Here is a 20,142-nt window from a genome sequence, read left to right as displayed (position 1 = left end):
CCTTTGCACAATTCTAGAGCAGGTGACTTAATTAATGATACATGCGGTACCGTCGAACGGCTGGCTAACGTGAGCAACTAAGGTAACATGACGCCTTGAGATGGTCATGTCATCCAACCATCCATCCACCTATTCAATCTTCAAACCTTGGTTGTTGCACGTATGTAACTGATAATATGTTTTTGGTTTCTCAGGATGATTTTTTAGCAACAAGTAATCATGATTTATTTTTGTTCAAATCAGAAAATTGTTATTACAGCAGGTTGAATCAATGGATTTATCCAGTTGAAGGGTTGGCCTCCAATATTAATACTGACACTATATAATTGTCCTGCCTACATAATTATCGTTAAATTAATGTTTTTCCAGTTTTTCATTTTTATCTTCAAGTTTATTGCTAGGTAATCTGTTTATATTGTTATGTACAAAATGTAACCTTCCATTCTAAAGTACTGCGAATGTCAAGTCCACTCATTCGGTGTCCGTCCACACTACCGTACCACAAACTCTTGCGTCATCCACCAGTCGAGTACCATTTTCAAAAGTGATTGGCTAGTAACTTGTTATTGAGGCGTGGTCGCCTTTAAATCTCCTCTTCCGATTGGCTCTTGAAATAACTGGGCGTTGCCGTTGCAAATTTTTTGAACCAATCGGGAAAATTACATGACTTAATGGCGGAAAGTGAAGGGTAACGGCTGTGGGCAACTTTTGTTGTGTCCCGACTCGTTTCTGTCTGAAATGAGCGGAAAGAAAAAGCGACTAAAACAGTAATAAGGACGCTGACATTAAATTTCGACAAGCAGGACTTTTAAAGTAAGTTTTTTTTTTTTTTTTTTTTGGTAACACAAACCACGTTGTTTTATACTTAATGCAAACGATAAGTTAGTTGTCTGACGTATCAGTGCAGCACCGACCGAAACTTAGTCAAGAAACTAACTAGCTTAAGACTTAACTTAGTTAAGTTAGGATCCGTTCGCTTCGTAAAACTAAATGCATAACCGAATAAGTTCGCAATATTCTGTGAAAAGACAAATTAACATTGAGTAACTTTTTTTTTGTAGCAAATTAAGCATTTATTCGTGGGTTGTGCGTCAGGCAGCAGCACGATTTTGCAACGTAGTGTTAGATTCTGAACTGGTGGGGGAATTAAATAATATTCTTCTCTTCAGGTAGAGTGTGTCAAGTGTGACACATTTCTTTTTTTTTAAATTCATATTATTGCTGTGATTTGTTTGTTTGAGCTGCATGTAGCTGATACGCAGAGAGAGGGGGGCTCAAGATGTTATATATGTGTTAATTCTGAATGACTTAACCCTTCACTATTGTACCAGCCAGGGCTCCTCCGGTCCGGATCTCTGCTCATCTTCCACATTTAGAAGATTATCATGCATTAAGTTTCTTGTCATCTGCTGTTGCCTTTTTACATCTGTACAATTAATTAATGAGATTCTTAATAAGTGCCTTCACTTGTCCCTTTTCAGGGAACCCTTTAGGACGCAGGAGTTGTGCCCGCACTTGCTTCAGGTCAGTGGGCTTTGCTTCACCACCTCTGAGTGTGTGTGTGTGTGTGTGTGTGTGTGTGTGTGTGTGTGTGTGTGTGTGTGTTTCCGTTTCCATTTTCTTCTGCACACAAACTAAGGGGCCGTTTCTTACGCGGCGGCACGCAGGAGCCGGCGTGGCCTGAACTGCCTGCCGCGGGTGGAAAGCAATGGCGTCGCTTCCCCGTGATCCGTGGGCGCTTGCCCTACGGATCTTCTCGTGAAAGACTTCTTTTGTGTTGGAGTCGTTCGGCCCGTTCTGAGAAGCGCGCGCACACACCCTTTTGGCTCACAGCGCTGGAAAAAACCCACATGGTGCACATTAAGGACTGCATTGTGTGTGAGGGAACTTGGCTTGGGAATGGTGGCTTCAGATATAATCATGTTCAGAATAGGTCTTTTAAAGAAGGATTTTGAAAGATTTTTACATGTAATTGTACAGTGGAGTAACAACACTGTGGCTTTTGGATGCCACGCGTGCTGTTTTAATGAAAACATCTACGCGGAGCAGTTTGGCGTAGGCTGCCCGTTGAGTGTAACGTGTCTCAATCTGTTTGGCAGATTGTAATACGAGCACGGATGATCCATATGTTGGAGTATCTGTCAGGAATACTTTGGGTGTAGCTGTTAAATTACAATGCAGTGGCCAGATGGCATTATAACTTACTGTGTAGGGAAAACTCAAGTTGGACGAGGATTGACTCTGGGGAATAAAAGTGTCCCTGGGGGCCACTGAACTCTTGTATAAAAACATCTACAAGCGCTTGTGAAAATGCCCTTTTATCATACAATAGATTTATTTTGTACATGGCTTGATTAAGTGGTGATTTTACTTTCATATTTTATTTACTGCCTGTTATGTCTTTTTGTGCAAAACATGAAGACACCATGCTTACAAAATAAAACTGATATTGGACTGCAGTCCTGCTCTCCGGTGGGTCTGGGGTTCGAGTCCCGCTTGGGGTGCCTTGCGACGGACTGGCATCCCGTCCTGGGTGTGTCCCCTCCCCCTCCGGCCTTACGCCCTGTGTTGCCGGGTAGGCTCCGGTTCCCCGTGACCCCGTGTGGGACAAGCGGTTCTGAAAGTGTGTGTGTGTGTGTGTGTACCTTACTTCCTATGACTGAACTAATTAAAGCCATTGATTAAGGTGAAGACAATATTAAACCTTAGATAGCAGAATCAATGCTATTAATTAATTTAGCTGACACTTTTCTCCAAAGGTGCTTGCAGTGTGATGACATAAACATCCATGAGCCAAATTATCACTATGTCTTTGTTCAGAGTTCACCTTGCCTCACATGCTGTGCTTCCTGAATAGACACTGCTCCTCTGTGACCTTGTATTGGACAAAAATGGTTTTTGGTCATTAATTAATGAAAATATAGTGATTAAAAAGAAACAAGGAATAGCAATTTGTTGCAAAAGTTAGGTATCGCTGTCAAGCATAGAAATACCTTTCATTTTGTGATTTCATAGAACAAATCAGTTCCCTCATTTCATAGAACAAATTAACCCAATTATATGAGGAATTGGTGTATTTTGTCAATGCTGTAGTATTGTTAAAGGTTTCTTTTAAATGCAGGCAAAGTGAGTAAAGTGGCACACAAAGACCTATAGGTGTTTTAAATCCCCATTGTTTATGGTTTCTCAGGTTTTGTAGTACACCCTTTCCAAGGATATTCTATGCTCTGGATTATTTCCAGGCTAAGCTGATTAGTGCTGGTTTAGGTATAGTGATGACACAAATCTTGTATAATCTTTTTCAATGTCATTTAGCTACAGTCCTTTTTAAATCTTGGTCAGACTGTTCAACATTGACCTGCATTGGTTTCCCTTAGACAGCAAATTAAAGTCTGAAATACTCGTGAACTGTCTAATTTTTCCTACAATTTGTCATGTTTTATTACCTACTAAATTCCTGAAATTTTTATTGTTAAAATGTTGAGGGTTGTGATAAATCTGTCCTTAGAAATGAATGCTATTTACTGCGTGTTCATGGCTGTTCGGAATGCATGCTTTCTGTAGCTTAAAGGAAAAGTTGCATGGTTATTTGTAAAGGATCTTTGTAAATGACTGCACAAAATACATGTTTCATCAAGTAGTTTTTTTTTTTTTTTTTTTTTTTTCCCGGTTATATGTACTGCATGCATTGGGTATGGAATTGGGAAAGCTTGAGGCTAATGAATTCCTGTTGTATGCTTGTATCTGTGATCCAGTGGAAAAGGCTGCAGTGTGTAGATGTCAGTCATGCTTCTTCACTTTCTCTGCTTTCATTTCTGGAGCAGCAGAACATCCGTCTCCACATGTCATCGCTTGGGCACTGTCAAGCTTATGAAATCACTTGGGTGCTAGTCACTGTCTGATGGTCTGACTTTGTGTCTGCTGCTTGGCCCACTGCATTGAATCCTCTTTTAAATAAAACAAGAAAATTTTCTGTTTTATTTAGACTAGTCATCTGCCATTGCGTAACCAGTGTGGATAGTGTGGCAACTATGAGAAATGGGTTGGGGGGGGTCGTTCTGTTTCCTCCAAGTTACCAAAATGGTAAACTGCTATATCACCCTGAGGTGCCACAGCCTGTTGAAATCCCCAAGGTTACGTCACGGTAGAATCAGCTCATGCAGCCCCCAGTTGATTGACAGCCTTTTTGGCCTTGTAGTCGGCCCGCCCGGCTCATTCTCATGGGAGGGTGTTGCTATGACACCACAGGCTGAGTGAGGCTTCACACATGGCATCTTCTGTTCCCTTTGCAGAGCGACACTGAAGAGCCTACCACGTGTAAAACTGAACAAAAACAAAGCGCTTGCTTGCGCGAGACCTCGGGACTCTTTGTTGCCGACACTATGTTCGTCACCATCGGCGATCGCGCTGTTGGGAAGGCAACGTGGTGACCTGGGGTTCTTGGGATCCACCAGCACCTGCTGCGGCTCTTATTTTCAAACTTTATATGACAGCCTACCAGGACCATTGGGTAGTGCTATATATATATATATATTCCCCCCCCCCCAACCCTTTTGTCTCCTCCTGTCTGGCTTTTTTTTTTTTTTTTTTTTTTTCTTCTTTTGACGGGCTTCATTTGGATTTCTCCATTTATTATGCACTTCAATGGATGCAAGCAGTATTCTGGTTAGCATGCGAGATGAAGACCAGTCCTTTCATGTCCGATACAGGTAGGAATACGAACATCCAGTGTTCCCCCTTTCATTTCATATTGTTTTACATTTAATTTTACAAGCCATTAATATTTCTGTAGTAAGAAAATTATACTATGCCCATGAAGTTGATCCTGTCGGTTGATGTTCTTGGATTGCACACTACAGCACTAACTTGTGTTGATATGATGTCCAGTGTTTTTCTGCAGTTTGTTCTTCTGTAGTGCCCTAAAAGTCATCTTCCATCTAAGTAAATACCACTGTTAAACTGGTCATGGTTTCCCATGACCTATGGTGCTTTTAGTGGTTGAACTTGTTGGTAGTTTGAGTGGGAATAAATGCATAAGTTTAATATTATCCCCAAAACATGTTGAAGCAGTGATTTCTTGTTGATGACAATGAATGTTAAATGGAAAATAAAAGATGTTTCTTATTTGCTTAATTTTCTGTGCAGTTTGGTGTTTCATCTCCTTGTACTGAAACCTAATGAAGTAATGGAACACCTGTTGTGGCACAGAGAGATCTTTCAAACTTTAATGGTGCTTTGAATCATTGATAGTGATGCTCTGAATCATTGAATTCCAGTATTTGTCTTGTCCTGTCCTGCCTGTCTGTCCTGTTAGTCTTTGAAAGTCAGCCGAAAAGCTTTTCAGTAGTGTTTGTTGTCAAGATTATCCATAAACATGGATTCATGCACAGTGACAGATATTTATCCTTCATTGAGTCAGTAATTTCAAAATTAAATATGGATGATTGTATAAATTTAGTGAACAAGCTTTATTTTACTTGGATTTTAGTCAGTCTAAGTTGCATTGAAGTCAATTAATTATGAATCAGCCTTTTTTTTTGTCTGGTTCACTTAATGAGCCTTTGAACTTACTAAAACAGATCAGTGCGTTCCAAGGCTTTGCTTAAATATGCAGCTTTTTATAAAAGTAATTACACTGTGGGCCATTGCTAAAGGTACTTTTGAAACTTTCATTTCTTGTGTCAAAATGCATCTCCAGTCATGAAAACCACTCATACCTGGTGTTTTGAAACAGTTTAATTATATGTAAAGGCAGCTGTAATAAAGCCCATTAATGTCTCCTAGGACATCTTAGGGCAGCTGTAATCACCAGAGTCCCTGTAGGTAATCACAAGAGACAGAAGCCATCAAGAAAGGATGAGAGAAAGGAGGAGAGGTGTCTGGATTATTAGATTAGTCAAACCTACCTGGGACCATTCATGACCATATAGCCTGAGAGCCCCTCAGTCTCGGCCCCAATGGCGTATGAACCCACTGAGGTGCGATTGCTGGAGACGGATGAACACGGGGTGACTCGGCATCTGTGGACGTGTCCTTTCGTATGAGCCTGCGCAAAGAGATAGACAGACCTGCCAAGTTGCGTGTATGTGGCAAGGAATGCTACCCTTGTGGACTGTTTCCCCTGGGAAGCTTCAGTAGAGATACCAGCGACGCCTTCCTCGGACAGCTCGCAATAATCCGATGTGAATAATGCCCCTCCGGTCCATGTGTTTCGAGTGCCTCAGGTGGAATGGCAACAGGTGGGGCTTTGCTTGTTTTTGACAGCGCTGGCTTCTGACATGTCCAAAATGGATAATTGCTTGTTCTGTTAGAATTACTATTCAAAGAAGCATTTGAATTACATGAGAAGTATTTAGTACATTTTCTGCATTCACGCACCTTCATTTTAGTTAATTCATTAAACATGTAAGAAGTTGAAGCGTACCTATATAAATCCGTCTCTTAATCGGTGTGCAGTGAGCATGTCACCTTACCAGTGACTAACATTAGCTGATTAATCCCATTGACGATGATCCTAAAACGTACGAATGAAGTCATGCGACCTGCAAACACAAACTTGAGCATGTCTTTACTTGTTCGCAAAATAGATGAGTGTTTTTGTTCAAAAATAAATAAAATAGTGGCTATGGCCAAAGATTCTTTGCCGTGGACGCAATGGTCCATTTTTCCACATCTTAAAACCCCATATTTTGTTAGCATTTCATAGGAAGTGATAACTCTTAAACAGCTCAGTTATGAAACAAAGGCATTGTTCTGAGTCAGTAGCAGGATGTATAGCAGTAAGAACAAACAGCAGCCCTGACTTGTCTAGCACAGATATAAAAACTCTCCATTCTGCAAACTGGAAATGAAACTGAAGTCTCTGCATGGTAATATAACAGGAACACACACACACAGTTGGTTTTACCTGTGCAGACTGGTTGTCTAGGAAAGGTGAAGTTCTCAGGAAAACCCCAATTCTGATAGTTTGGCTTTGTGGACAGGGTTCATCCTTTACTGCAGGCTTTGGAGGTCCTGTGATTGAGCTTTCTTATGCTTTCTAACCGCCCTACAGAATTTCTGCTGGTGTTTTCACAAGTGCTCTCTGCCTTGGCAGGATGGAGGCCTCCTGCCTGGAGCTGGCCCTGGAGGGCGAGCGGCTCTGCAAGGTGGGAGACTACCGTGCCGGTGTCTCCTTCTTTGAAGCAGCCATCCAGGTTGGAACAGAGGACCTACAGGTCCTCAGTGCTATTTACAGCCAGCTGGGCAATGCATACTTCCACCTGCATGACTACACCAAGGCGTTGGAGTACCACCACCATGACTTGACCCTTACCAGGTACCGCTTAGCTTGTATAGCTAACATCTTACAGAAGATTACCATGTCAGACTGCCTTATCAACAAGCATGTTATGGAGTAGGAGGGTTGTATTGTGTTCAGATTTTAAAGCTCTAAAATGAGCAAAGAACGCAGCTGAATTAGTCCAACCAGGGACTTAAGCATTCAGGTAGAAAGAAACCTCAAGTATTTAACAGAATTTCAGAAAGATGGAAGACCAAGTTTTGAATTTTATTTTCAGAACTATTGGTGATCGGCTAGGAGAAGCAAAGGCCAGTGGAAACCTGGGCAACACCCTGAAGGTGTTGGGGCGCTTTGACGAGGCGGTGGTTTGTTGCCAGCGGCATCTGGACATTGCTCGTGACCTTCATGACAAGGTGAGTGGGAACCCACCGTAGGATCTGCTGTGGTACCGTTTGTGGCCTCGTTCAGTCGCAGTGCAGATGAGTTCACAAGTAGATGAATGTCAGACTGGACTGCTGACACCATACTGCTTTGGTTTGTGTCCCTTTTCTCTGAAAGTACCCATTTTTCCTGCCAGGTTGGGGAAGCCCGAGCGCTGTACAACTTTGGGAATGTGTATCACGCTAAGGGCAAGAGCATCTGCTACAGTGGTGCTGATCCGGGAGACTTCCCAGAGGAGGCCATGGTAGCTTTGCGCAAGGCGGCAGAATACTATGAGTGAGTGTCAACCAGCCTCTGTGTACATAAGATGCCCACGTGCCCTTGGCCAGCTGTGGGAGGAGGAAGCAGGGAACTTGATTATTGAAACTACTTGACATCAGGAAGTTATCGGATGCTTTACTGTTGTCTGTAAACTTGGGACTGAACAAAGAGCAGAAATATGTGGTTGGAGGAGGGGCCATATGTTTGCAGGTAGAACAAATGAAGAAAACTAATTATAATGCTTTCTTATTCATGTTTCAAGGGCAAATTTGTTTATCGTGAAGGAAATAGAAGATCGAGCTGCGCAGGGTCGAACGTATGGAAATCTCGGTAACACACACTACCTCTTGGGAAACTTCCGGAATGCCGTCATCTTTCATGAACAGGTAAATAAATAAATAAAACTGGTCACTTCTAATCTCTTTAGTGCATGATTCTTTACACCCCAAAAGACAGTTCTGCATGCTATTTTGATAACATTTTCTAATTATTGAATCAAGTTTTTGTGGATTTGTAAGACTTGTATCAAAACATTTTCCTTTTTTGAAGCGTCTTCTCATAGCAAAAGAGTTTGGGGACAAAGCAGCAGAGAGACGAGCGTATTGCAACCTGGGAAATGCATTCATCTTCCTGGGTGAATTTGAAGTGGCAGCTGAGCATTACAAGTACGTACTTTCCACTTGATTTTCTGCTAATGAGCTGTTCAACCATTCGTTGTGAAAACAATTAAACTTTTCTTCACTTAGCAGACACTTTTCTCCTCAGTGAAGTAAAAGTCAGGGTAAACGGAAGTGCATTTCACAACAGAGACCTTTTGGATCATGATTCAAGCAGAGTGTCAAATCTGATACACGGAGAGAGAAGTCAGGAACCTGTTGGTGATGGAATCAATCTTGAAAATGAGGGAGAATCTTTACTGGTGACAAGAGCAAGGATAGGCAATACAGAGCAAGTTTCGCAGTGGGTTTTGGTCAAGGGTGCTGTGTGGTTATAGCAAGCAATGTTCCTTTACAGTAGCTCTCATCTTATGCTTTCTCCTGAACGCCACCCTTCTTTCAGAAAGACCCTGCAATTGGCTCGACAGCTGAAGGACCGGGCTGTGGAGGCGCAGGCTTGCTACAGCCTGGGCAACACCTACACCCTACTGCAGGACTATGAGAGGGCCATTGACTACCACCTCAAACACCTCATCATCGCACAGGACCTCAATGACAGGTGGGTGCAAGCAGGACATGTCAGTCCCCCTGGTTAGCCACCTGTCTCTGACTTGAGGGCTCAAATAACATTCTTATGAAGGTTTGGTTCTTTCCAGAATTGCACCTAATGCTTTTTAATGCTTTTGTATCTTGAAATATGAACAAACTGAATTGACAGTTTTTGTAAAATGGTTAAATGTTTTTATTAATGCAGGATTGGTGAGGGGCGAGCTTGCTGGAGTTTAGGCAATGCCTACACAGCTCTGGGAAACCATGACCAGGCCATGCACTTTGCAGAAAAACATCTAGAAATCTCCAAGGAGGTACTCAAGCTGTGTTCTTTGCTCCTCCTTATTGGGATCATCCATCTTTTAACTTGGTAACAAGAAGCAGCCAACATATATTTAGAAAACATACGCAGATGTAATTACAAGACTGTGACTTGGATAAATTGAATGTTTTACACTATGGCATCGTTTTGTTAGACTTGTAATGAAACTTGTGCTTGTGTCCTTCCCAGACTGGTGATCGTAGTGGTGAGCTCACAGCCCGGATGAATGTCTCAGACCTTCAGATGGTCCTGGGTTTGACCTACAGCACCAACAGCTCTCTTCTGTCTGAGAACAAGGAGGCTGATTATAACCATGATGGTAAGTTGTAGGCTGACTGCATAATATGAACTCAGCCTGAGGACAGCATTTAATAGTATACAATTGTGTTGTTAACCAAGATATTTGTACTATTTTTGTTGTTTGTAAGATGTGGCAGAAATCAGGACACTATATTTTAATATTCTGAAATTGTAGGTGGAATACAACACTTTATGGTATTTATATGCAGATGGTTTAAGGTGTCTGTCTGATTCTCAGAAACACGGTCGAGAACAGGAAGGCGCCATAGCATGGAGAACCTGGAGCTGATGAAACTAACACCTGACAAGCTCAATGTGAGTCATCGCAACCCATCAGCATCCACATTCAACCTTAATTCCAAAGTTTTAATACTAATGAAAGGTATAGAAAGGTAGCCTGAACCAAGTATAATTCCTTACTTATAGGTACATAAGTGGAACAGTGACATCCTGACCAAACAATCCAAACCCATGCTGGCAAAGGCTTCCTCTAAGCTGTTCTTTGTCAACCGCTTCCGAAGCAAAAAGCACAAGAATGGTTCTTCTACAAAGGTCCTCCAGGACACAAGCAACACCCCAGAGGAGCCTGAGGCAGAAGATCAAGGCCCAGAGAAGGTGATCGCACTTTTGGCATCACCTGTTCTACCCTGAGTTCTTAGCTCAAAATCAAATGTTTTAAAGCAGATTTCAGAACATAGATGGAAAACATTAGCATGGTTGTGTTCTTTGAATCAATCCAGATGTCTCACAAATGCTTTCATAACTTTTTTCTGTTTTGACCTGAGATGTGTTGATTAACTTGCAGAGAGCCAGTCCAGATATTCTAGGAGATGAGGGCTTCTTCGACCTCCTCAGCCGGTTCCAGAGTAACCGCATGGATGATCAGCGGTGCTCCATACAGGGTGGCAGAAGCAGACTGTCTGCCCCCTCCAGCCCTACCTCTGCTCCCATCAGGGGCATGAAGAAATGTGAGCTCAAATTCCTGTCAACTCCAGACTTCTTAATGGCTTAACAGAAGGTGACTGGTTCACAAGGTATTTCAGGATTTACTTTTTCAATTGTGTAAACCTTCCCTTCTCTCCCATCTGCCTGTGTCCTCAGCCCAGTCCCTGGGGGTGTCTGCACAGTGCGAGCAGCTCCTGGACCTGGTGGCCAGCTCGCAAAGTCGGCGTTTGGATGACCAGCGGGCCAGTGGGGCCAGTTTCCCAGGCCTGCGCCTCAATCAGCAGAACAGCCAGTCTGTCCTCAGCCACCTGATGGCCAATGCGGACAACACAGAGCCTGATGAGGACTTCTTTGACATGCTGGTCAAGTGCCAGGTAAGATTTGAATGGAACTGAGAAGAGACTCCTCAGCTTACAAACACAGTTGGGATCAGAAGTCTAATTCAGTTTGTAACTCCAAAGTTGCTGTCAACAAAAGGTTCATAGTGGTGCTTTTTATAAAAAAAAAAAAACACATGGGTTCTGTAGGGGGTAAAGATTCAGCAGTTATAATATAAAGGTTGCAGGTACAGCAGTTGTCTTGTAATATAGCTCAGGTAAAATATTTTTTATGGCATCACTTCATCAATCCTTTAAACCTCAGCAGCCAGTCCTGAGTGTTCAGGCTTCCTGTTTTATAAATAACAGGATATTGTACTGATAAAACTGCCTCTGTATTTGAGGGAAGAAGGGGCTATTCTATTTCTTTCACCACAGGGCTCCCGCCTGGATGATCAGCGTTGTGCTCCCCCACCACCAGCTGCCAAGGGTCCCACTGTCCCCGATGAGGACTTCTTTAGTCTGATTATGCGCTCTCAGGCCAAGCGTATGGATGAACAGCGGGTCACGCTGCCCTCTAGCTCCAGGGGGCCCCCTTCAAACTGAGCGGGACCTCCCTACTATGAGAATATCCTTCAGCAGGACACTGATGCACAATACAGGGCTGTGCGGAATGAACTCCTGTTGCCTGCAGAAGCACGAAGCACTACTTCACTAACACTGTACAGAATTTTGTCACCTTCATGTGTTCTCCCATTCTCTTGTATATTGTATTTATTGTACTTTTAATGAGCAAGCTCCTTTCATTCCTGCCTTTAATCATTTTGCACCATGTACAGCACTAAACTTTTTTATGATTGTATAAAAGTGGTGGTTCTTAGAAAAGGCAAAGATCCTAGGGTACAGTTTTTGGTGCTCTTTTTTACTTCCTAATTTAGAATTGCCACTTGAGGAATGAAGCCTTGTTGACTAAACTAAGCTGTATCTTCATTTAGAATAAAAACATTTCAGAATGCTTTAGTTTGAGTCCTATAAAGGAAGGCAGACCATTGATCTGGGATATTAGCCCTCTTATCTGCAGTCAGTCACATTATCCACACTGTTCATTCCTGGACAAGGTGAATTAACAATGGGGTGAGGACTCCTGTGTTGGGATGCTAATGTTTTCCACTTCTTCACCAGAAGCATGTGGTATCTTCCCATTCTCTGTGACCTCTGCTGCCTAGGACCAAAGTGAAATTGCAACCTGTGTGTCACTAAAACAGCACAAATACATCTAAAGCAAGGCTGTAAAATTACTGTCAAGCAGTCAAGCTTGACAATCAACAGGCCTACACCTGCAGATGAACTGTTCCGCTACTAGCGCGAATAATGGAAAAGAGCACATACCACAGAGCAGCCTTAGCTATGGTGTACTGGGACTTAAAGTAAGAGCCACTCCTGCACAAAGCTGCAGCAAGACAGATAGCACCTCATTAACAGCACAAGGGCCTTTGTATCTCTGCTGTGGTTCCTTATCCTCTTTCACAGAGGATTCAGTTATAGCCTGAAATTGTATTTACATTTGGTTCACAGCAACATAACCACAATTTCCCATAGCAAAACACATTCTTTGTAGTAGTATAGACTCCAGTAAAACATAGAGCTGTAACATAACTGGTTCACAGTATACAAGGCAGCAACTCGATACTCACAGGTGACACCTGGGATGACTCATCCCTCTGCTGAGCTGAGCCTTTGTCCGTGGTTGTGACATCTGTGTTCGGACTGCATTTTGGCTCAGCTACATCTTGGTGCTGGGGGGCCTCGTGGGTTGTGTTCACTGAGATCCCACTCTGCTGCTCTTCTGTGTCAGCGGGACCCTGGCTTTCCTCTCCATCCATTTCATCTTCGCTGTAAGCGTGTTCAGCCTGACCCACGTTCTCCACAGGTACACGATGCTGCGTACTGTCTGATGTCCTGGCTGTCCCCCTGTGACGGGCATCGCTACCTGCCCTGGCCTGGTTTGTCTGCCTTTGCAGCATGTGGTTCTGTGGAACCACATCTATTGCTGCCTGGGGGGCATGGGGATACTCAACTGCAGGTGGGGGTGGTTCCTGGTGACCACCTCTTAAAGGCCTAGTGAGGCCAACCTGTATGGCTGCCTGGGCACTTCCATATGTGAAGACCTGCAGAAACAAAGGTACCTCTGATTTTGCATTTGTTTGGTTACTGACATAACTCATTTGATGGTTGATCTAGAGCCTTACCAGGATGGAGAGCACAATGGTGGCTAGAACAGGAATCTGAAGTGTGATGGGCAGGTCTTGGAGGAGAGCCCTCAGAAACTCACTGATACCCTGGCCCACATGTTTCAGTGGCTCAGTGAAAAATGTAGTGATGGTGACAGAGATAGCCTGAAAAAATAAAAGCAAAGAGGGAAGCATCACTCTGGAGCACCTACACAATGCTGAGGAATTCTGAGAAGTGTCATCTTATACTGCTTACTTTGGTTGGAGGCACAAGCAAGATAGGGTTCACAATGAGGACCTCATAGTACTTTTTACAAGGGTCATCCTGGAGAGTCCAGGTGCTTCTCCACCATTCTGTACCATCAGACAAAGATTTGCATTTACATTTATTTACTTAGCAGATGCTTTTCTCCAAAGCGACTTACAACAGATACTGTGTAGTGTTACTAGCCCACACACCTTATTCATCAAGGTGACTCACAGTTAGATACACTACTTATAATGAGTCACTCATCCATACATAGTGGAACTCACACTATGGGAGAACCTGAACAGAATGTCTTTGGACTGTGGGAGGAAACCGGAATACCCAGATAAAACTCACACACACAGGGAGAACATGCAAACTCCACAGAGGCTGAGCAGGGATCGAACCCAGATTCTCTTGCACCACCCAGGCACTATGAAACAGCAGCACTACTCACTGTGCCACCTGAGATAACTACATCACGACACTGAGCCATATGCAAAAGGTCATTGACATTCCTAAAAAATGAGGAAGAAGTATAATTAATATGTTACCCTTCAGGTTGTCCTTCCAGTCAATCTTCACCCCTGTGCACTTCTCATTGACGCTCTCCATTTTCACAATGTTGTTTTGGTGTTCTGCAAATGCAATCTGTAACAAGTTATCTAAATGAGACACAGACTTCCATGTAAAAAATGACCTGTTAGCAGGATTCGGAAGAATACAATTTCTCTTCCATGCATTATTTTTCTTTATTACTACCTGTTGGATCATAATGTCAAACTGTTTCAAAGAGAGCAAAATGAGATGCTGTACCTTATACAGATATAACCAGTTCCAGCCGATACTAATGAAGAAGCAGATGGCCAACAGCCGCTTGAACTGGACAAACCAGGACACTCTTGACCATGTCTCACTGCAGATGATTAGCACTATGGCTATTGAACAGACAAAGATCTGAGACAAAGACAAAAAAAAACTTTATAGTCTGATCAGGTATTTGCCATTTTCTTAAAAACAATCAATAGCATCAACTAATTACAGACCACATCTCAGCAAAGGAAAAAGTTAACCCAAGTGTCAAAGTCAAATTAGACTAACTACATGAAATATTTGAAGAGATCAAATAAGTTTGTTAAACAGTTAGTGTTAAGAGCATTGAAGTTGGCCTTGCGTGTACTCTTCATTTCTAATTTCAAAGGGATCTTGATGATTCCTTTAGTACAGGCTTTTGGATAAACACTATCACAGTCATAGTTCACTGTAATATTTTCATATGTACTGATTTAGCTGATGCTTTTTACTAGGGCAGTAAAGCAGAAGGTGGAATTCAAAACTGAATCCTTCCAGTATGAGGAAGCTGCTCTACACACTACACCATCTGCTGCCAGCTATCATTCTTTTTAAAATAGGCTCTTTTCTGAAACATTCCCTACATCAGTGATGCAGGCTAAACCATCTCCTCACCCCCACAACAGTGCTGAGCTCCACACCAAAAGTGTCTTCAAAACGCCACTTCCAGGCTTCATAATCATGCTGCTTGAAGTTGACCAGGATTTGGCTGAGGGCTTCATCTAAGGCCCCTGTTTTCCAACTCCCATCCCCAGTGACAAACTTCTGGATCTCAGCAACTGCCTGACGGGACAGCCTTACTTCAGCATCATAATGGACGCTGCTGCTTACTTCGTTGGGCTGAAGGTGAAAAAAGGTACAATCCTTTAACCAAACTGGACTTGAGCAAAACATTTAAAGAGATTCTTAAATTGCATCCTTTGTCTTTTGAAAGACCTATTTCAACGTACCAGGCCCAGTTTCTGGATTTCGTTCAAGAGTTTGCTGAGGTATCGTTTAAAAACCGGGGTGCAGGAAGGCTGCTGGGAGGCTGATCTGATCTTCTTTTTTTGTTCTTGAACCTGAAACACAAAACCTCCTTTAATACATAAAAAACATCACAATCATTAACATTACATTAAAGTGACTAAATGTATGTACTAAATGTATTTGGCAAATCATCAATCGTTATGTACCTCTTCCTCCAGAATAGCAACTCTTCTAGTGCACTCTGTAATGTCAGGACATGGGTCAATCAGACTAGAGTCAGTATATTCCTTCCTTTTGGTTGGGACATTTTCATAATTTGCTGCCTGTTAAACAGGTAAAACATACAGTCAATGTTTTTAAATTATACACACACACACACACACACAAAACACAGCTGTAAAAATTGCTCAATCATTATCAGAATCAGAACGAGCTTTTTTGCCAAGTATGTTCACACATACAAGGAATTTGTCTTGGTGACAGAAACTTCCACAGCACAGACAGAATGACAGTGACAAGACACAGATATGAAGATAGAATATGTGAATAAAGGATAAAAATATATAAAAATATAAAGTACACAATATACAAAAAATAGTCACTAGACATTATATGTATGTACAGGTATGTTCTATACAAATGCAAGGGAATGTGAGTAAGACATATGATGTGATAAATACATATAATTATAAACAGCATTGTGTATTGCACTGGTTTACTCTCTAGGGGGGATTTAGCTGTTCATGAGGTAGATGGCCTGAGGAAAGAAACCTTTCTTGTGCCTGGCTGTCCTGGTGCTCGGTGCTCTGTAGCGCCGGCCAGATGGCAAAGGTTCGAAGAGGAAGTGGCCTGGATGTGAGGGGTCTAGAATGATTTTTCTAGCCCCTTTACTGACTCTGGACGAGTGCAGTTCTTGGAGATCTGGGGGGGCGTGCCAATGATTCTTCCAGCAGTCCGAACTATCCGCCGTAATCTTCCGATGTCTGATTTCGTAGCTGAGCCAAACCAGACAGTTATAGAGGTGCAGAGGACAGACTGGATGACTGCGGAGTAGAATTGCAGCAGTAGCTCCTGTGGCAGGTTGAACTTCCTCACCTGGCGAAGGAAGTACAACCTCTGCTGGGCCTTCTTCACAATGGAGTCTATGTGGGGCTCCCACTTCAGGTCCTGTGAGATGGTGGTGCCCAGGAACCTGAATGACTCCACTGTTGCCACAGTGCTGTTCATGATGGTGAGTGGGGATAATGCTGAGGTGTTTCTCCTGAAGTCTACGATCATCTCCACTGTTTTGAGCGTGTTCAGCTCCAGGTTGTTATGACTGCACCAGACAGCCAGCTCTTGGACCTCCTGTCTATAGGCAGACTCGTCGCCATTCCGGATGAGGCCGATGAGTGTGGTGTCGTCTGCAAACTTCAGGAGTTTGACAGAGGGGTCCTTCGCGGTGCAGTCGTTGGTGTACAGGGAGAAGAGCAGTGGGGAGAGCACACATCCCTGGGGGGCTCCAGTACTGATTGTGCGAGTTTCGGATGAGAATTTTCCCAGCCTCACTATCTGCTGCCTGTCTGTCAGGAAGTTGGTGATCCACCGACAGATGGAGGTGGGCACAGAGAGTTGGGTTAATTTGGACAGGAGGAGGTGTGGGATGATGGTGTTGAAGGCTGAGCTGAAGTCCACGAACAGGATTCTCGCATAAGTCCCTGGTTTGTCCAGATGTTGCAGGATGTAGCGCAGTCCCATGTTGACTGCATCATCCACAGACCTGTTTGCTCGATAAGCAAACTGCACAGGGTCCAGCAAGGGTCCAGTGATGTCTTTCAGGTAGTCCAACACCAGTTTTTCCAAGTGACTTCATGACCACAGACGTTAAGGCGACAGGTCTGTAGTCATTAAGTCCTGTGATTTTGGGTTTCTTTGGGATGGGGATGATGGTGGAGCGTTTGAAGCAGGAAGGAACTTCGCACATCTCCAGTGATCTGTTGAAGATCTTTGTGAAGATAGGGGCCAGCTGGTCAGCACAAGTTTTTAGGCAGGCCGGTGAGACACCGTCTGGGCCTGGTGCTTTCCTTGTCTTCTGTTTGCGGAAAACCCGACGTATGGAGTAAGGTGGGGGTTACTGGAGGTGTTAATCGATGTGTGGAGAGAGGGTCAGAATGGGTGTGGGGTGTGAGACAGGGTTTTTCAAACCTGCAATAGAACTCATTCAAATCGTCAGCCAGTTGTTGAGTTGACACGGTGCTGGGGGGATGGTGTCTTGTAATTGGTGATGTCTTTCAGGCCTTTCCACACCGATGCAGGATCATTGGCTGAAAACTGTTTCTTCAGCTTTTCAGAGCAGTTTCTCTTAGCCACTCTGATCTCCTTTGCCAGTGTGTTTTTGGCCTGTTTACACAAGACTCCGTCCCCGTTCTCGTAGGCGTCTTCTTTGGCCTGATAAAGCCGTCTGAGTTTTGCAGTGAACCACGGTTTGTCATTGTTGTATGTTAAACAAGTCCTGGTAGGGATGCACATATCCTCACAGAAATTGACATATGATGTTAAAAGTAACTTAACGGTGTAAGTCATTTTTCAGAAGCATCAGGTAAATAAATAAATCTAAAATATCATAATGTAAAGCCCCCCCCCCCAACTGAACTAGTAGAGACAGGTTTAGGAGTCAGGGTTTCTGGAATTTTTTTTTTAATACGGATCACAAGGGATCACCAGCCCACCAAGGGTGTCTGGTTCCACACACCGTCCAACTCAACAGGTAAAAATTTCTCCATTCATCATTTCCCATGATTCAATTTTTCATTCAATAAATAACTGGATCCTAAAAACTGCCATGCAAATAATAAAATCTAAAATGAAATAAAAATCAATAAGACTCACTTTATATAAAGACTGCATGACAGAACCTTTAAAACACTAAAAACATAAATAATTAGAAGGGTTTCTGGAAAATGCTAATTGTTGACCATGACAAGCAGTGTGTGTGTGGTTGACAGTACAGTACAACATGCCCCAGACAGTCTAAGACGCCTTTCTCCACACAGTGGTTAGGAGGTCACGCCTCAAACCCCCCAGAATTCCCTCATGGCAAACTAAGCATAAGCAACATAACAGCCAATCAGAACGGAACACAGGACTACATATAGGAATGGACACGTAACACCAACTATTTACATTAATCTACAGGAGCCCCCTCAGTGCCGTCACAATAAGTTTTCTTGCAACACAAAAAAATATTACTTCAAAAGTGCTGAGACTTCAAAAGGAGAGGGCTCTTGGGCTGAACCCTCCTGCAGAGTGCATAACTTCAATTCAATTGCTGCGGTAAAATGCAGACCTAGAGTCATTATTCACTTAAGCTGACGCTTTTGACCAAACAGTGTTACGCCGGTGACAATTATCTACGCTTTTATACAGCTGGGTAATTTTACTAGAGCAATTTAGGGTAAGAACCTTGCTCAAGAGTACTGCAGCCAGAGCAGAGGTGGGGCTCGAACCTGCGACTTTAGTTTGGTTCAAAGGCAGTAGCTCTAACCGCAAGCAATATAAAACGCAAAGAGTAGAACGGAAAGTGAGTGAAGAGCAGGACTCGCTCTTAGAAGTGTTAGGACACGATGACGTGGACACACTGTAACGATCCGGCTAAGCTAATGAGTTAGCCCAGATCCTCACGTGGATTCCAGAAAGGCGTAAAATTATATAAATCCAGATGGACACGGACAAAAGGAAGCTCTTCTTTTTAATATCTTGTAGGCAACTATGGATGACATATTTCACACAGCTGTCCTTACAATAAAATAAACAACATTAAAGTAATCTCCAAAACGTGCGAGGCACAAAAGGTGTACACGGCCAAGTATATCAGCCTGCGCGCCCGGGAGCGAGCATCGAGGGGGCGGAGCAACCCCTTAGTCTCCACCATGATACGTCATCATTACAACACACTTCAGTCAGACACAATCATGTTAACGCATACACTTCTGCACGCGACGTCGCGCGGTACCTCTGCCGGTCTCCTCATAGTTTTCGTCGTGGCGTCGTAGTTCAACATGTCTGTGGGGTCGATCCACTCCTCGGCGTCCGGCTGCTCTTCGGCTACAGCCGCCAGCAGCAGCATCGCGGAGAGCGGGAGAGCAAGCAGCCTGTCGAACAGAGGAACCGGCGGGACATCATTATCATCATCATCATCACTACTCCAGTCGGTGTCTTGTGTTGTTCCCTCAACACAGCCGCATTTCACTAACTGCCCGAAACCGAAAGTAAAACCAAATTAGCCTGGGTTAAAAAGAAGAAAAGAGGAGACGCAAGAAAACGCCGGGGTTCCGAAAAACACGTGAACGTGTTGTTACTTACTCTCTATGAAAACAAAACGCAACCGCAACGTGTCTTCTCTGAACAAAGTCCAGGTGTTTGACATCATCATGTTAACAAATTTGCGCTTTAAGTCACACGCTATACTAGTGCCCTACACCTTTACACTTTGTTAAAATATATGCAGCCACCTACCGCATCATCACTTTCATAAGTAACAAAATTCAGTCCAAATCGCCAAAGGCAAGTGAACAAAAATAAGAGGCCATTCTTGTACAGGGCACTTCCGCTTTCGTTCTTCTTCCTTTTAAAGTATGACCGTTGTAGCGGAAGCTTTTGATACTTGATGGGAATTGTAGTCCTTTCAAAACTGCTTTTTTTTTAAAATCTCTAATAAGCTTGTTCTTTGTCGATATGTAATCCATATTTAACTATTTTTGCATCATCCCTTTCTTTTCGCTTCTTTTGGTG

At 43.2% G+C, this 20,142-nt stretch overlaps 2 protein-coding genes across 6 annotated transcripts; one reads left to right on the top strand and one right to left on the bottom strand.

Moving 5' to 3' along the window:
- Positions 1-681: 681 nt before the first annotated feature.
- Positions 682-11,899, top strand: LOC108935181 (G-protein-signaling modulator 2-like). 4 transcript variants are annotated; one of them, XM_018753577.2, is made up of 17 exons: positions 682-813; positions 1,482-1,524; positions 4,293-4,510; positions 4,659-4,709; positions 7,097-7,318; positions 7,560-7,695; positions 7,860-7,999; positions 8,247-8,370; positions 8,534-8,649; positions 9,044-9,199; positions 9,395-9,503; positions 9,701-9,830; positions 10,050-10,126; positions 10,238-10,426; positions 10,617-10,779; positions 10,913-11,130; positions 11,512-11,899. In XM_018753577.2, exons 4-17 carry the CDS (start codon positions 4,672-4,674, stop codon positions 11,677-11,679), a joined length of 1,986 nt encoding a protein of 661 aa, XP_018609093.1. In that variant the 5' UTR covers positions 682-813; positions 1,482-1,524; positions 4,293-4,510; positions 4,659-4,671; the 3' UTR covers positions 11,680-11,899. The 4 variants fall into 4 exon arrangements, with proteins under 4 accessions (XP_018609093.1, XP_018609094.1, XP_018609095.1 ...); XM_018753578.2 differs by having other exon boundaries at positions 4,656-4,709; XM_018753579.2 differs by lacking the exons at positions 4,293-4,510; positions 4,659-4,709.
- On the bottom strand, positions 4,638-19,499 carry clcc1 (chloride channel CLIC-like 1). 2 transcript variants are annotated; one of them, XM_018753582.2, is made up of 10 exons: positions 19,364-19,499; positions 15,579-15,695; positions 15,354-15,464; positions 15,019-15,243; positions 14,368-14,508; positions 14,106-14,202; positions 13,561-13,658; positions 13,323-13,469; positions 12,768-13,241; positions 4,638-6,046 (listed from the first exon to the last, which is right to left on the bottom strand). In XM_018753582.2, the coding sequence occupies exons 1-10, from the start codon at positions 19,475-19,477 to the stop codon at positions 5,903-5,905; spliced, it is 1,668 nt and encodes a 555-aa protein (XP_018609098.2). In that variant the 5' UTR covers positions 19,478-19,499; the 3' UTR covers positions 4,638-5,902. The 2 variants fall into 2 exon arrangements, with proteins under 2 accessions (XP_018609098.2, XP_029106099.1); XM_029250266.1 differs by lacking the exon at positions 4,638-6,046 and adding an exon at positions 12,151-12,295.
- Positions 19,500-20,142: the final 643 nt, after the last annotated feature.

Source organism: Scleropages formosus, chromosome 3, assembly GCF_900964775.1.
Source record: "Scleropages formosus chromosome 3, fSclFor1.1, whole genome shotgun sequence".
Classification (NCBI taxonomy): domain Eukaryota; kingdom Metazoa; phylum Chordata; class Actinopteri; order Osteoglossiformes; family Osteoglossidae; genus Scleropages; species Scleropages formosus.
The sequence above is the reverse complement of the archived record's forward strand: the minus strand, read 5'-3'. Positions and strand labels throughout refer to the sequence as shown.